Below are 18,388 nucleotides of genomic sequence, written 5' to 3' on the forward strand. Positions count from 1 at the left end.
AGCACTACAGTTACGATACTAGTGCTGAAACAATGAATCAATTAATTGACTAAAAATTAATGGTCAACAATTTTTGATAATCAATCGTGTAAGGCAATTATCAAGGGACTCTGTGACGCTGTACTTTGGCACAACACAGGTTTGAGCTAAATGCTAACATCAGCATGTTAATATGCTCAAAATGACAATCCTAAACATTCTAATGTTAAGCAGGTATAATGTTTACCAAGTTCACAATCATAATTTAGCATGTTAGCATGCTAACATTTGCTGATTAGGAATAAACACAAAGTACTGCTCAGGCTGATGGGAATGTCATTAGTTTTGCAAGTATTTAGTCATAAGCCCATAAACAGTTTGAGCTGTTGGTGGCGCTAGAGGAAACATCAGAGGATCACCAAAGTCATTAGGATTTATTGTCTGGTAACCATGAATGTCTGTACAAAATTTGGTGCCAATCAATCAACTGAGTAGAAGTTGAGATATTTCACATAAGTTAAAACTTTGACCTGCTAGTGGTGCAACAGGAAAATTCATAAGATGACCAAAGTCATCATCTGGGCACCATTAATGTCAACAACTTGCATGGATTGCCACGACATTTTGTACAGTGTAGACCAAAGTAATGGACCGACCGACAGCCGTCCCTACTGCCATGCCACTAGCATGGCTAAAAATCAAGTATTTGTTGGCTGGAGCTTCTCAGATGAGAGGATCTGCTGCTTTTTTCTGTTTTATATCATTATCAATTGAATATCTTTGGGCTTTACACTATTGGTTGGACAAAAAAAGCTATTTGAAAACATTATCTTGAGCTATGAGAAAATTGTGATGGTTATTTTTCATTATTTTCTGACATTTTATAGACTAACAATATATAATATATAGCAATAATTTTGTTATTTGTACTTCTAGTCCAATTGCGAAAAATAAATACTAATACTACTAAGTAAAGCTGCTTTGAGTCAGGCTGAGGGCAGACAATCTGTGTCAGTGGCCTTGGAGCACAGCCACAGAATAGCCTCTGGGAAAAGTCCAGGGGTTGTCTGTGACTCATTTCCTCCTGGCAGGTGGGCAGCTGAGGTTGTTTCCTCTGCCTTTGGAGAAAAAAGGGAGAGCTGGCACTGAAAGCATGCAGAGAGTGCTGATTGAGTGACCCACAGCCTCTGCTCTGCCTGAGCTTATCAGACCAAGAGGCAACCTGCAGATGTAAGGCAGAGGAGGGACATTGGCCTGTGAAGAGAGTGGGAAGGAAAGAAAGAGTCAATTCCCTCCATACAAAGCAGTGCACAGAATCCATCTGTCCAAAGCCAATGAGTGAGAATATCCAGCCATGATAAAACCCTGTAGGGCCAACCTCCCAATGGATGAGGCAAGTCTTTAACCTTGACAACAAGCGCAAAGATAGTAACCAAGAGCAGCAATGCATCACTCTCAATTCATCTCTGGTTTTTAAATTTGGAATAAATTGGAATAGCCATGTAAATCTATGCAATCATAAGATGAAAATGTCAGCTTGAGTCCACTTGGAAAATCCAATAGGCTTTCTTCTCAATATGTTTTCCTCAGTTTCAAAGAAACACAAAGTCACACTGTGCCTAACACCATCACATTTAAATTTCAGAACAGAGAAAATTGTATCTCAAACAGAGCTGAGGACAGGGGTTGAATGTCTCAACTGGAACTACTTTATCTAGAGTGACAGCTTCATTTATATTCCACCCATATGTTTACAGTAACATACCGCATGGTTTGTAATTTTGAGATGTGTAAAGCAAATATATTTTCAAAGCTATTCAGAACATGATGCAAAATGTTTTTATTTAGTAACAGTAAGGTAGTATTACTATTCCTCAATGTTGCTGAAATACCAGCACACAATCTCTTGCAACTTAACAGTGACAGTGTTCGCGGTTTGGTTATAAATTTAGTTGGTTGAATTAGCTTTCATCCTTTCTTTCTCTAGTTTGCAGGTTTGTACATTGTGTGTGTGTGTGTGTTGTTTAACTGGTTTACAATCACAGCAATATGTGGAGGCAGGCAAGATTAATTTCTCTTTCCCACATCGCAAACCTTGGAGAGATCTGCTGATTAAGTAATTAAAATATATATACAGCACAATGTATATTGTACACACACACACACACACACACACACACCCCAATGTGTTACATTTACAAATTATGGGTCAAATTCAAACAACATTACAATAGACAAACTGAAGCTCAAATCATGCAACCATGCAGGGACCACAAAACATAGACAGACACCACAGACAGACAGATCAATAAGGTGCATCGGATGTGACTTATTTGCCACTCTCTTGTTTTTAGGTGGATAATAGTTTATAGGCTGGATAATAGTATTTTTACATTAGAGGTGGGCTAATATAAAAAAACACCACAACACCTTATGTTTGTACACATGAACTACAGTTCTTTCCTTTGCAACAACAAAGTGCTCCAACAACAATGATATCAGTAAAGGACATCACTGACTACGATTATGAGGGAGAATGAGAGTCCACAAAGGCACAACATCAGGATTATGACAGTCTTATCTCCATATCACACCAGAGGTGAAGTATTGATTTTCTGCCAAAGAGCATCTTGTCAAGAGAGATGTGCCACGCTTGTCAAAGAGCCATGCACACCCAGGGGCATGATGGAAGAGCATAAAGGAGGGGAAAAAGGCAAAAAGCAATAACAGGAGTCCTGTGAGGCAAAGCCAAAGGAGTCTTAAACCTGCAGTGAAGGTGAAGACAAGTAGGACACAAGTAACATTCCCATTGTCTGTATATTACATTCTTGAGTATTTGAGAATAGTTACATACAGTAACTATTCAAGAGGTGTACATTCTAAGATAGATAATATGGGTGTGAATAGATATATATACTTTAGTATGTCACAGAAGTTTAAACTGAACTAAAGCTGAAACAATTAGGCAATTCATTGATTAGTCAAATTGACAAAAAAAGCAACTATTTTGATATTTAATAATTCATTAAGAAAAAATGTCAAACATTTGCTGCTTCCAGCTTCTCAAATGTGAGGATTTGTTGTTTTTCTCTGTTTTTTAGCATTGTAAATATTTGGGGATTTTGGTTCTGTTGGTTGGAAAAAAATCACCTAAGGCTATAGGAAATCACGATGGGCACTACTTTCTGACACATTATAGACTAAATGAGTAATTGATTAAATGAGAAAATAGTCGGCAGATAACTAACTGAACCAAAAAAAATGATTTTATCGTCACACGACAGTAAGTAAAAACAAACATTACTTACTTAGGTGTGCAGAAGTGTTCACTGACTGATGTTTCCCCCCACAAAAAGATCCACACAACCATCAACTTGTTTTTTTTCCAAAACTAATGTCACATCAGTGGATTACAAGAGTAGTAAGAGACTAGTGGAATTTTTTAGAGTGGCAAAGATTAGTCGATTGGAAAAAATATATATCTGCAACTGTTTTCATAAATTGATTAATTGTTGTTTTTCAAGCAACAATGCTAAACGTTTGGTGGTTCCAGGATTTCAAATGAGAATTCATTGCTTTTATATCTTACATCTTACAGCAAATTGAGTATTTCTGGGTTTTGGACTAAACAAGAAATTCAATGACATCAACTTGGGCTCTAGAATATTGTCATGGCCATTTTTTCTCTGATGATTTACAGAACCAACAGATGAATTGATAATAAAAAAAATTGGTAGTTGCTCCCCTAGAAAATTCATCAACTCATAAAGCAGCAGGCCTCGCTCTACAATGATGGTCATGGCCAAAGAAACTCATGCAGCTATCGTCTCAGTGTGTTTTTGACTAAGATATTTGACAGTACCTTCTATACAGAGATTTTAACTACAGAAACCCTTTGGCATCTTTAGAGAACTGTGAAATAATATAAAGTGAATTATGCTCTGTTGCATAATGAAGAACAATATCTCGAGTTAAGCTCTACACTTTCGTGAAAGTCCTTGCAATCAATCTTAACAATATAGTCACTTTTCAAGTATTTCTAGTTAAAAAACAAAACAAAAACAAAAAACAGCAGGACAGCCTGAACTTAAACCAACCACATTCGAAATGTGCCCATTTCAAACTGAATGAACAGTAACCAAATCCAGCAGCCAATTAAATCTCTTCAGACATGGACACACGTGCCAAATCTGACTGTGGTTAGAATTGACAACAATCATGCTCAGCACACTAGATGCTGCAACGCAGTGTGTTTGCTGGCAGCCCTTCATTCATTCATTGTCACTAAAGCCAGGGACTGCTTCCCAGTCATATACCCATCATTATGACAAATGCCACACCGTCGATATAACGGACAGGCATTAATTATCTTTGCTAGTGTTAAGTACACTGAAGATGTTGTTTGGATCCAGTTTATATTGTGCAACAGTCCTTCCAAAACAAAGACAAAAGGGACTCGCAATTACCAAAATTATCTAATTGAGAATTAAAAATCTAAGTGGAAAAAAAAAAAAAAGAAAAACCTTCCATTCAGAGGCAATCAGAGGTGTTTGTCTCTTTTGCTCCTCTCCCAAGGTCAACCAATTCACCATCTTTTCTAAGCTTGTTCTGAAGGCAGGATAATACAGTGGCAGTAGATGAACCCCTGAGGTGTCAGTGCAGCTCAACTCCAAAAGATACTGATGTAGCAAAACTTCAGCCATTCTGCTTGAGTCTACACAAGACACTATCTACATGCATACTACAGAAACATAAAGATGATCCGCTAAGACATTTGACTACATACTGTTACATTCAAATGACTGTGGGAGAATTTTAAAGCAGAAAAAAATAAAAAATATAATCATTCATTAATCATTAAAAATGACATTTCCATTTTATTTTAGTGATAGTGTTGGACAGAATTCAGGCATAAATTGAAGGAATTAGTCCATTTAAATTTCGTGAAAGGCTGCTGCATCTGTGGCATCATGATCATAATGTAAGAGTCAAAATATTTGCTAAACCAATGTATGCATACAATAAATCCACAGCATTACAGTAGCACTAAGTTACAGTTTTGCACCAAAGACTTTATAATGCCATCACAAAAGTCTTGTAGCAAAATTGTTGCAGATAGACAACTGGACTCGCCCTTAGAAGAGCTGAAGGAGATGTGTTTCAGTGTGAAATCTCCTAAGGACGGTCAGTGGTCAGTAAACACGTTCCTAAATACTCACAATGAATTCTCTCACATCGCAGTGGAAGCACAAATTTCAATTTTTTTTTCTTTTTAAATGAAAACTAATTTTGGAGGTGGAGAGGTGCAGCATGGCATGTAGTAGAAGGGGCACCATGGTCTGCATTGCACCCTGGTGCCCTTCCTTAGCAACAAGCCCAATTTCAATCATTTCTATCTGTGGAGCCATTTGCTGAATGAAGTCTGATGAAAAAATTGTTGCGCGTCAGTCTCCTGGGTCCGCATGATCTTACAGCCTCACCTGACAGGAGAGTGCAGAGTACTCTCCATTAACTTTCGACTGATTCATGGCTCACACCAACTACACTTCTATCAAAGACCCTCATGTTCAATATGACCAGATAATTGTGATGCAGGAAAAGTCTTAGTAGATCCATGCAAATCTGTCTAGACAAATAGAATTAGGTTATTTTTGTCTTTGATTAATTATTCCTGGTAGGTAGAGGAATTACATGTGGCTAGAGATCTTCCATCTTGCCTGCTGAAGCTTCCCTGAACAAGATACTTGATCCCTACCAGCTGATGGACTGCTGCTGTGTAGCTGATCTCATGCTCTAAACGTCCTGTGATGGTTGGCAAGCAAAATAAATGCCTTTGGGGATCAGTAGAGCATTATTATAAAAACACAAATATCCTAAAATGCTGGCAAACTCAAAGGCGTTAAAGACTCATTCAGGTCATCAAGCTGTAAAACTTAAACTGAATCAACACATCGACAGGGGGACTTATCCACTGGAGGACAATTATGTTACAGGTATTATGTATTCATTCACTCAACAGGGCAGAATAACCAAAGGGATTGATTTGTGGTTTTTATAAGCACAAGGATACATGTGTTTTAGTTCTAAATGCTGAAAATGCACTGGCGCCCCCCAGTGTACGGAATTAGTTCAGATATTATAACAAACCAGTAGTTAGGTGATTTTAATGATTTCATCATTCAATCTGAGATGCCTTCAGTTATTATTTAAAATCATTAAGGTTGTGTGTTTCAAGCTAAGTAACTGCAATTCAATGCAATGTGTTTTTTGTCTCAAAATCATCAGGATCACATACTGTATTAGTGGTATTATGTTTTTAGTATAAACAGGGTCACCATGGTGTCATGAGCCATCTGAGAAATAGTTAGACCTCATCCAGTACAGGTTACAGTGCCTTTTTCTGGGTCAACCCACTCAGATCACTAATGGTTTAAGTGTCAGTTACCAAAATATATTGTCACAGTTACTCTAAAAGCACCCACACACACACACACACACAAGCAAAAATACACGTATATATGCACACACAAAAACATGCTTTTTATTACATTAACCTTTTCTCTAACTGATACCGAGCACACACTGGGAATGACTCATAGCTCAACAGCATTGGGTTAGCCTGCGATGTGGTATATCGTGATCTTGTTGTCTCAAGAGTGAGATACAATCAAAAGCAGGGTATCTGTCGGTGCCATCTGAAAGAACAGTAGGACCTCGCTGAAGGTCACCTCTGTCTTTATGACTTCATTCGGTTCAAACTAGGAATGCACTTGGACCTCTTTTAAATGGGTTTTTATTTTTCAAAGTATTTTTTTCTTAATCATGTGTTTGCATTTTTAGCATTTAGACTTACAATGCATGCATTCCTGTAACTTAAACAGGAATGCAACGATCTTAAATGGTTGCCTTTCTGAATGTATTTAATTACTGTATCCTTGATAACTGTGGACACTGATGTGTGGCTTGTCATGTTTTGTATCCACAGAAATAAACACATTTATAAAGTATCTTGTGCAGCAGTGACAGATAAGAGCCATTAACAGAACATACATGTCCTTGACTAAACCAGAGGTCAGCCACAGTACATAAAACCAAAAGTAAAATAGTTAAAAACTAATTATAAGTGTCTGATCTTAGTTCACTGTTTATAGGAACATACACTTATTAAACAACACGGTCACTGATGTGTTGACAGAATTGTATCGTACATGGAATATGGTTTGGACCTAATTAACTAAAAGCATTAGAAATTTACAATTTATATACCAAACAAAACATATACAGTAAAATTGTTTGATTATAGTTGGTTTATTAACATTTCATCTAATATAGAAATATTCTCAGAACTGCACAGAAATGGAAGCCTAGCTGATATCAGGTTTGCAGATCTGTGAGTAAATTCTTGTTTGCAAAATTGTGCTTCCATATCACTGATGAAGTCACAATTCACAATGTCTTATTCAACCTCTATTTAGCACAAGTTGTTCATTTTTGTTAGTTTTAGAGTTGATTCTAAAATTTGAGGTAAAAGACTATGCTACATATAGCCTCTATAAAGCTGTTCTTGTTCCTGAAAAGTCCACACATTTACAACAACACTTTCTTTTACATTGTTTTATGAATGTTTTATTCCTTCACTTGAGTCTCACATTTGAAGACAAGGAATGGGCATTATTAGGACTTTAATTCTATTAATGCCTATTGCCTCAATTCCCTTAATCGATTTGTTTAAGCAATTTTAGTGCGCTAATACATGAATTTTTCAGTCCAACAAAGTATAAAATTTAGGTCCATAGAATTTGTATATTAATTCAAAAATGTTTGCAGTACACAGTATATTTTAAGTAGAATTTAAGCAGGGATATCTACTGAGAAGAATACATCTATGTTTATGAGTATGTATGTGTATATGTACATGCTTTTTTCTCATAAGTATATTGTGCTTATTTCTCATTGATGTTTGAATTCTATTTCCAGGACTGTGGCAACCTCTCAATCACCTCTGTGCCATTTATTTCAGAATTTCCTCTTAGAAAATAAGTTTGATTACCATAGAGTATTGAATATTAAGTATTCAGACATTGTGGTTTTAAGCAAATTATCTTTTAGGAAAAGTCCCCTATTAACATAACCAGTTCAGTGAAATTCACGCAGAGTAGCTTTTGTTTGGACCAAACTCTGTTCAAAGGATGAGTTAATGGAAGCATTCTGCCTAGACCAGGATGCAGAATATTGTGGTGGGGTCATGATTTAGGAAGTACTCACCAGGCTAGAGGTGAGGGAGGGGTCCGACTTTCCAAGGTTCAGAGAACACATACGGACCAAGTTAGAGATCTCAGCTGACGGCTGCCATGCTGCCTGTGTCTGCTGGGGGTTGGTGGGTAGTAGAAGGTACTTTCCTGCAGAGCAACAGTACAAAGGTCAGTGAACATTTTATGTTTCTGGCAGTTTATCCAAAGATTGATTTCCCCCCCCTAAACTTCTCAGATGGTTTAATTTAAATGACTTTTTGAGGTAAAATTATGAGTGAAATGATCCATTATTTCACAAAAAGGCAAAGATCAAAAAAGTTATACAAACAGCGTGTGTAATTTGTTATATATTTTCTTCTTTCCTCTCCCATTAATCATCTCACGACCCCTCAGATGTATCTTGTGACCCTTTAGAGGGGCCTGACCCCTAAGTTGGGAACCGCCGGACTAAAATACCTAGCTCCACCTCAACCAGCTACAACAGTAAAATGCCTCTTACACATTGATGCATCAGTATTAACAATCTAATGATGTGATACACAGAAATATCAGTTAGAGGAGCCATTTGTCTTCAAAATTAGTACTTTTACTTTTGATACTTTAAGTATATTTTGCTAATAATACTTCTGTACTTTTACTAATGTAGGACTTTGAATGCAAGACTTTGACTTGTAGTGGAGTCTTTTTACACGAATGTATTGGTACTTTTACTTAAGTAAAGGATGTGAATACTGTTTTCACAACTGTGCAGCTGTCAACAAGCTTTGTCATACGACTGTAAATTCCAACTACTGACCCCTGACCCATAGTAAAAGGGAGTAAATGGAGAGACAGTACAGGCCAAATGACATACCAGTAACATATGATAAGCCAGGCAGGATGTCAAGGGGTAAAATTAGGCCAGAGAGGGAGAAAGCCCATTAAGAGATCACTGCACAACACACCATACAGTCTGACAAAGGTAAGTAAATGGATCTGCCTACTAGATTTAATAACAACAACAGGAGTTCTGTATAAGAATAATCTATGTAAAACTGAAAAAAAAAAAACCTCCACTTTCAGCTCCCAGCGCTAGCAGCTAGATGGCACTAACTGCTGCTTTCTATCCTTCATCCACTTACATCTGCTCTCTTTAATCCTAAAACCTCAGTACACCAAGGCAAGACAAAGATTAAAACATAACATAAGCAGCCTCAGCATCTGAATTAGCAGATCTTATTACAACACTGGGACGCCAGGAATTGAAAAATCATTCGTAGAAGTGTTGTCATCTTTTATCCACATGTGTATATTTCCATTTCCTGTTCAAGTAAACACTCCAGGAGACAGAGAAGAGGATTTACAATCTTGGCACAGTGAAAGAAGGGAAGATAAGTAGACTGTGTTTGAAACATAAAGGGAATATCTCAAGTCCATTTAGCCTAAAGTAGGTACCTCTTTTCATCAGATGTGTAAAGCTTTTAGAAACTGAAGAAGAGTTTTATGAATTCACTGTCCTGCTAAAAGCAAAACTTGAAAATGACAAATTTCAAAACACTATTGCTGTTTTACAGACATGCAAGTAAATTTAGAGTTCCATCTAATGCAAGTGCATTTTTTGCCTGAAACAATGACAATCAGAGTAATGTAAAACGCAGGTAATATAATCTGGCTGCGACTCAACAACAGTGCCACCCAATATTGTATTTTGTACATTTTAAAAATACATAAAAGCGTATTTAAAAAGGGACCCTATCAGTGTTTTAGCATTCTAGTTCAGATTCATTTCATTTTGGATCATTTAATTAACATTGTGCTGTTATTTCAACAGAGAACATGGGGTATCAAAACATCCAAAATACAGGGTGGTTTAACTATTGTGATTAGTGGTGTGTGGCTATGGATGCAGCGTGGCTGGCTATATCCTGGTTCGATTTAAGAATGTGTTTCATTTCATTTCCTTAAGTGGCTGTAGCCTGATAATCAGACTGAACTGCCATTCTGTTTTCCATTCATTAACTGATTTCTTGTTTTCTGATTTCTTGCAATGCTGATAACGTGTTAATCTCATTCGTGCTTGTCACCATTATTGTGGCTATTTTTCAAAGATGTATCTCGGTAGCTAGCAAGCTATGCAGGAAGATGACATTGACATTCTCAATCCCACCTCGAACGCTCTGATTGATCGACTGTTTCTCCACCCAAAGGAAAGAGCCATCAATGGACACAATACCAGACAAATCAGGGATGTGTGTGGCAATGTGTCAGACTGACATTTCTCTCTAATATAACAATAATTTGAGTTTTGCAAATGCAATACAATAAAGTTTTAAAAATGCATTACAAACAATGTCCCCGGTTTGAGTCTGGCAGGAGGCCTCATTTCCTGTCATCTATCTACTGTCAACTCTCAACTAAATGCATGAAATGCCCCCAAAATACTTACAAATAAATAAAACAGCTTAAAGCTGCAGTAATTTGCCTTTGTACTTTCAAAACACAAAAACAACAGATGTTAAATTATTTGAGTTGTCTTCAAAACAATCATCTACCGCTCTGTGGCTTCATACTGCAGTTATTTTGTTCTAATGCATTGCAAATGTGGCTAAAAGCATGGTCCTTGAAGCCTGTCATCAGCCAAGTATTAATTACCACTTGCATTACAAGCATTTCTATTTAATTACTGCAATAACAACATTTACAAAAGAATTATTTTTAATTAATTTTTTTTAATTAATAGATCAAATGAATTATGTAAAATGTGCATTTCTATCCATTTATTACAAAATATGTACACTTAACATTAATGTTGAACATTTTTCAAAGCATAGTATTGTGTTTTAGACCCTCTGAATGTCTTATCCTGACACATCTGCTTTCCATTTATGTCACTCCCATATGAGAGTTCATTTGCAGACTTGACACATGAGATTGAAGTTTTTTCTTGTCACTGTGGCCAAATGCTTGCTCATGGTGGGATTTGTTCGGTCTCTGTAATTAATATTATAAAGAGTACGGTCTAGACCTGCTCTATAGGAAAGGTGCAATGAGAGAACCTCTGTTATGAATTGGCGCTATATAAATAAATAAAATAATTGCAAAAGCTCACTGGCCTTTATTGTACTGCAGACCTATTGTAAGAAGACCTCTACATAATAAATACAGAGCATACACATGCAGTAAGTAGATTATATTGTATTTAGATTATATATATTTAGTAGATAGATATTACAGTAAATATATACTGTGCTGCAGTTATCCACATAGTTCCACTGTGATCATTGTAGCAAAATCAAGAGAACTGAAGGGAGACCAAACAGGATGAGGAGGGAAAATTGTGGCCCATCCTTCCTTACCAGCAAATGTTTTCCTCACTAGAGCCCATCACATCCCGGCATAAAGGAAATATCTCTTCAGGCACTAGTCAACACTTTTAGAAAGGGGGGTATCAGGAGATAAGGGTAGAGGGGTTAGTTTTTTTGGTTTACATTCAGCCCAGGTATTTGCAACGTCAGACCTCTTCGTTCCCAACCTTGTGCTGATGCCCCTGTTTCAAGCACACCTCTCCTGCATGATGTGAAATAGAAACAAACAAATCAAAAATCTCTACACACGACTGTCACTGTTCTACTGGGTTTCATTCAGCTGGACATTTCAAATTAAAGTATCTCAGCCAAGGTCTTCTACACTCACTCATCCTGTCAGACTCACCAAAGGGCAAAAAAGGCTCTGGCTTGTCAGACAAGTTATGGGTTGTAAACCATTAGAACTATATTCGCAGAGAGAAAATCAACTCCTCATTCCTCCGGCTGATTAAAAACACAAGCGCTCTTGTATTACACTTATTATAAGCTAAAGTTTTTTTATTCCAACATAAAGATTTGATTGTATTAGTCTTCTAGCCTACTGCATTCAATTGGACCAGATTCTAAAACCAGGAAATGTGGATGGGCCAGACATTTTCAGCAGCCTATTTAAAACCTTTTTTTTTTTTGTTTTTGGTAATGACACATTTTAAACAAATGCAAATGAATGTAATAAAAAATAGCAGGCGTTTGGAGATGGTGGTAAAATAAACAAATACTTGCCAGTCCAGGCAGGGTTAAACTGACAGTTTTCATTGTCAAATTTACGCTTCAGTGTTGACAGAGACATATTTTCAGTAGAGCACTTCCCTACTTGTCGATAGCCAGATGTTTTAAAAAGCTACTAAATGTGGTCGGAGCTCACATGAGAAAACGTTGATTTGTGAAAGATATGATTGCAGATGTAGCAAACGATCGGTACTGCGCATGTGGAACTCTCAAGGGAGATGAGAAGGAAGCGAGATGGCTCACTCGTTAGCTACTTCCATACACTGTATATGTAGTTTACTTATTTTGTCATATAATTAGACTTATGTATGCTGGGCCACTCGGAGGTTGCTTCTGGGCCTGGCCTACTGTATGATATGGATTTTTCTCAAGACCACAATTTCAAAGAAATAGCACTTGATGTCCTAACCACAACATTTGTAAAGTCTGGGGTTGTGCCTTATTTCCACTCCCACTTCCTGGTACGTGAATGAATTTATAGACATGCTTAGGCTGAAAGATATATTTGTCTGTTTAACTTTCAAGTTTGATCTTTCGACAATAAATTGTCTATACGATATGGTAAAAAAAAAAAAAAAATCATATTGCAATTATTTTGACATATTACGATTGCGATATCATTCATGATTAGTGGGAATGATCATTTTTGCATCACAATTTTCATTTTCACTGAAAAAACTATTAAAATCATGATGATGTGACATTGTTGGGGTCTGTACCAAACAAAAATGTTTTCTTACATCTGGAGAACAAGATTTATAGGCCAGGGCATCTCTGAAGCACTACAGTACTTCATTATAATGCTGTTTTGTCACACATTTTACCTTCATCAAAAAATTGCAGCTTCTGCGATTTGGACATTGCACTTGGCCATATTCAATAATATTTTGATTAATTGTGCAGCCCTACATTATAATGTTAAAGCATGTCCGCAAGCACAAGTATACTGTGACAACAAATTAAGTTATGTTAAAAGCAATGCCAGGAAGAAATACCCAATCTCTATCAGAAAAAAGACATCACACTCATCTTGCTTTAGTAGCACAATCAAATCAATGGAAGTTGACTTGCCTCAGTTTAATGTTTGTTTACCCATCTTGTTTTTATGTAGACCAATTAGTAAAGGGTAATACATTCATTCAAAGATTCACCTGATGAAAACACGATCTTTTATTGACTGTGTCAAGGTCAACATTTTAATCAGTGAGGTGAAAGTCCTCCATATATAACTCTGTTCAAAGCCCTAAAACAGACAATCAGCCTGAGGTCTGAATGGAAGCAAACAAGGCTGCAGTCACAACAGAAGAGTTGTATATCTGTCATTGTCCAGAAAGAGGAGTTTATCTATGCATCATGTGAGCCAGACACCCACTCTTCTATCCAGAGGCAGAATGAAACCATATAGTACAACTGTAACATTTTGATATCTGCAATGCTCTTCTCTTTCCTAAGTTATAGATCCCTTGTTACTGGAAACTGGATAAATATTAGAAGTGCAGTATGTTCTTGAGTCCTTCAGAAATCTATTTAATTCCAACTAGAAATCCTAAATCTGGTCAGGTAGTTTTTATTCTCCAAGTCTACACTGCAGGATTTGCTACCAACCCACCAACTTAAATTACAAATTCTCACACACTGAATTTTACAGTTCCAGGGGGATAGCTCTCTGCTGACTTTACACATTCCCCATCACAGGAACACAGTCCGTTTCATTATGGGAGCACACACAAAATGCAGTCTTACTGACAGTAAACCAATCAAGTAATAAGCTTGTTAGCTCATGTAATGTTCCTTATTTCCAGATACTAAGTGTGGCTGTAGAAATGGACATTTTCAACCACAGTCCACACTTCAGCCATTCTTGTATGGACAACAGTGAATAGCTGAGAAGACTAAAAGTGCATAAAGGGGCATGGGCTAACATCAACTGGTGATGCACGGGCGTTATAGGTCAAGGGATTGTGCAGTTTTTGCTTAAAGCCCCTGAAAACATGATTTCTAAATTAAAGTATTTTTCAAGCATTTTTCATTAAAATTAAATACTCATGGCTAAATAAGCAACAGTCATTGTTGAAGTTTGGGAAAAAGCATCTTTAGTCATTATTTATTTGAGTTTTATAAGAGTTTGACCTACAAAACTACAACACAACTACACTGCAACTTCCATGCTCAAACCCCACAACTTTCATCAAATTATGATTTAAATACTGCTAAATCCCGATTGGTGCTCTGAAGTATGTGACATCACCTTTTTTCAACTGTGTCCCGCCCCCCTTCAAAGAAGATGAGAAATCTATCATGTGAAATAATCAAAACTGTTCCAACTTTGGCAGAAAAGTGTGTGTTCCTGTAGTAGCCCATCGTTCATAGTGAGAAGCTGATTGAGAACATATGTTTTTAGAGCCAATCCATAGCAAATGTTGGAGGGGAAAACATTTTCTTGAAATGATACCTTGATGTCTGGTGGGTTTGGCGACATTTTGGTCACATATCTGCTGTTTGCAGATGATGTAATTCTACTGGCTTGATCAAACTTATCTCTGATGCACTTTTGAATGGTGTCCTGCCAAGTGTGACACTGTCATTGTTGCATTCCTTGAACAATCCTCAGAGCCAGGTTTAAGTGACAGATGGTAAGTGTTTCTCACTACTTGCTGCAACTGCAAACAGTCACACATTTGAAGTGGAGTTTTTACTTCAAAGCATGTCCTTGGGAACTATTTTCTTCACAGAAATAGGAAACACTGAAAACTGCTCACAGCGGGGTCTGGATTATCCTGATTATTCTGAGTAACCAAGGCAGCTTCTGGAAATACATTTTTCAAGTTATTTGTCACTGCTTTGAACTCCACAAATGAAATTCCACTTGCCTCCATAGTACTGCGATGGTGGCACAAGTCTGTGAGATCTCAAAACCACAGCAAATAAAAATAAAACTACCTCCATGGCTGGATATCACTAAGGTTAAGAGGTAATTATTTGGGTGAAATGACTCTTAAGAGCCATTAAGGGGTATTAATTCTCCATTAATTCTAAAAGTAATAGATGGTCATTGGATATGCGATAAGGATTAACATTAACTGTTTTTCTCCCTCTGGTGTCAACCACTACAAATAACTCTTCAAGCTGTGGGAAACAGTGGAAACAATGTGTGAAGATGAGTGAGTTTCAGAAGAGAGGGGAGAATGATTAAGTGATCTGATGAGGGACTTGTATGTTTGATTACTGGATACTGTACATGTTTTCTTAATGTGTGGTTATCTACAGTGAGATTAGTAACAGTGAAGACAAAAACAGGAGTTCCACTGTAAATAGCAGGCTAACATATTTAACTTACACAAACGTTCCTCCTTTAATCAAGCATGTTAACTGTGGGCATTTAAGACCATATATATTGAAGCTCTTATTTCATACATTTACCGTGTGTGCCAAGTTTGGAGACTATGATTTACATTGTATGGGAAATTAAGAACACTTGAATCATGAAAAAGGCAGCTGTTATAGTAGCAACTTTCCAAATCCCACAGGAAAACACACACAGTGGTGTGGCATCAGTTACTTATAAAGGCATTATTCCGGCAGTCTAAACCAGCCCACATACTTGGGAAGACCATACATGAAATTATTACCTGTGAGACCACCGCCTAGGCTCCTTCTTCGAACGTGTTTTCCATCCTCACTGAGATGTCGCCTAAATTTGAGAGCAGGACTTAATCCATGAGTCAACTCGGGGTTACTGGACTTCCTAAGGGATGTGCAGGGAGGGTAGAGGATGTTGTCCAACTAGAGGAAAAGATAGAAAAGAATCAGTAGGTTAACAAATACATGTAATATTGTACAAGAGGTATAACCACATATCGATGAGGTCCACATTCCAAAAATTGTTTGTTTCGTTCAAAGAAAAAAATACAAGCAAGCCTAAATTTCAGCTTATAAGGCCTTTGTCAGTGTGTTGTATTCATTAGCTTGTGGAAATGCGCATGCTACTAAATAATATACCAAGCACCACTAAGCTATAACAGAACTGAGAGGAATACTGTGCATAAATATGAAAGTGAGCTACTTTGAATTGAAAAAAGACAGCTGGAGAGGTCTGGGAAGCCAGTTGTTAACAATCAGTAGGCCTATAGTATACACTGTAGTTACAAGTATCAATAATCAAAACACAATGCATTGTGTATTTAGGAATGCAAAGTGTTTTGTAAATTAATGCTAACAGGTGTCTTGTCTAGATATTACTGGTTTTCTCAGACACACAATCTCATTACAGTATGAGGAAATGACACTTGCTCTCTCTTTTCTGGAAATCCAAAATGATCTCATACCGCCTTATATGTCACGGCAATGGAAAACATTTATACTTAAAATAGATTTTCAGGCATAAATGGCAGGGGCCGGTTTCACAAAGATATTTTCGACTGGTCTGTAGTGTTAGGCCAGTCTTGATTTTGCTCTTAGATTAGTCTAATACAAGTTACACAGTTTCACAAAAATGATGACTGACTTATGTTAAGCCTAAAAAGTTAGCCAACCTACCCCCAGGCTAACTCAAAACTCAGAGCCATGTTTCCATGGTAACAAACAGTGACCACTGCTGACCAGTGACCCCAAACGACAAAAATGAGAAAAACATAGCTCGTAATTTGTGGTTTGCCAAAATGTTGTGGAGCAAGTATTGAAAAGGGAAAGAGATTTTAAAGACCACAGTAACCTGGAAATATACAGCAGTGACAGTCGCTTTCATTTGCCTAAGGGTTTTTCCATTACCCCGGGTTGGTCCGCTTTAGCCACGCTGTGATGAAATGCGTTTCCACTACAGCCTCACAGCAGCCGATAGCTGCACCAAGTGATCCTGGTTGGTAGCGGGGCCAACCACAGCCAACCCGTGACAGTCTCCTCCACTTAGCTCCTGTGCTGGAGACTACAGACAAAGCTTTGTTTTTAAAAGTCTCTCTGTGTTCAGCTCTCAGTACTTTTGTAGCTTCAACATGAATCTCTTGTGGTTTGGAGTTTAGTTTCACTCCTGGGTTTCTGTTTGTACTTACAGATATCAGCCTTAGATATCAACCTTACTTTACTGTTTACTGATCACTTTCAGCCGTATCAAAGCTGTGTTAAGTTCCTGCTGATGCAAACCAAATCTTTCCTGCTGTTGCTGCTTCACATTAAACTGGTAAACCAGCGGGATGCTTTTATTGTGAAAAAGTTATAGGAAATGCAAAGTGTTTATCGTAGAGTTAGGAGTTTCATTAGCGGTGCTATTCTTAAACAGGTCTAATCAACCAGATATGGACATATTCTGCGCTATTTGGTCAGTGGATCAGTTTTAAATATTGCAGGGTGGAATATTACAAACAGAAACAGCCACAAAGAGCTGAAAAGGGCTGTAGGTGACAGGCTCTTACTGTGGTTTGTGACTACAGTAGCACACCAACTTTACCTTGTTGTGCAGTGCAGTGGAAAAACACTCTTAAGTCTTAAGGTCTCTTTGCAAAACCGTCCCAAAGTAAAAATCAAGAGCAACAAATCTATAAACGTCAGGGAACCCAAAGGGGAGTACTCAACCTCTCAAATGATCTAGGAGGGGGATTCCCAGGGTGTTCAGCTCATAGTTTAGCACAAAATGCAGTTTATGAATCCCTTTCTCAATCCAAGACTTTTAAGGCTGCCACACCCATGCCTGTTTTGGCTTTTCACTGAGAAACAGGACAGTCTAAGCAATAGGCCAGTATCCCAAACTTCCACTACAGTACTCAGAATATTATAACAAAAATATTGTCAGAGAGAGCAGTAGAAAAACATATTGTTCCATACAATTCTAGTGAGAAAAGTATATTATGTCTACTACATCAAGGAATATGGACAGTTATAAATACATTACAAATAGACTACATTACACACCACAACAGGTTGCACTAGCTTATTGTATTCTCAGGAGATAATGACCTTGCAAGAAGCTCAGGCCACATAACAATGCCCGGTGGTGAGGAAGAGGCCCTCCCTGAGAATACAAAGATATACATGGCTCAGAGCATTCTGTGGAAGGAAATACCCTCTGCTTCTCTATGGGATGATTCATGATCC

General features: G+C 37.4%; 1 protein-coding gene across 11 annotated transcripts in view; it reads right to left on the reverse strand.

Moving 5' to 3' along the window:
• Window positions 1-18,388, reverse strand: part of mast4 (microtubule associated serine/threonine kinase family member 4) — a 101,751-nt gene that overhangs the window by 65,891 nt on the left and 17,472 nt on the right. For all 11 annotated transcript variants that reach the window (XM_044173518.1, XM_044173511.1, XM_044173510.1 and 8 more), the window contains exons 2-3: window positions 15,934-16,087; window positions 8,245-8,378 (exon numbers count right to left, since the gene is read on the reverse strand). In XM_044173518.1, the coding sequence (XP_044029453.1) occupies window positions 8,245-8,378; window positions 15,934-16,087 (288 nt within the window). The remainder of the gene's footprint in view (window positions 1-8,244; window positions 8,379-15,933; window positions 16,088-18,388) is intronic.

Source organism: Siniperca chuatsi, linkage group LG18 (assembly GCF_020085105.1).
Source record: "Siniperca chuatsi isolate FFG_IHB_CAS linkage group LG18, ASM2008510v1, whole genome shotgun sequence".
NCBI lineage: Eukaryota > Metazoa > Chordata > Actinopteri > Centrarchiformes > Sinipercidae > Siniperca > Siniperca chuatsi.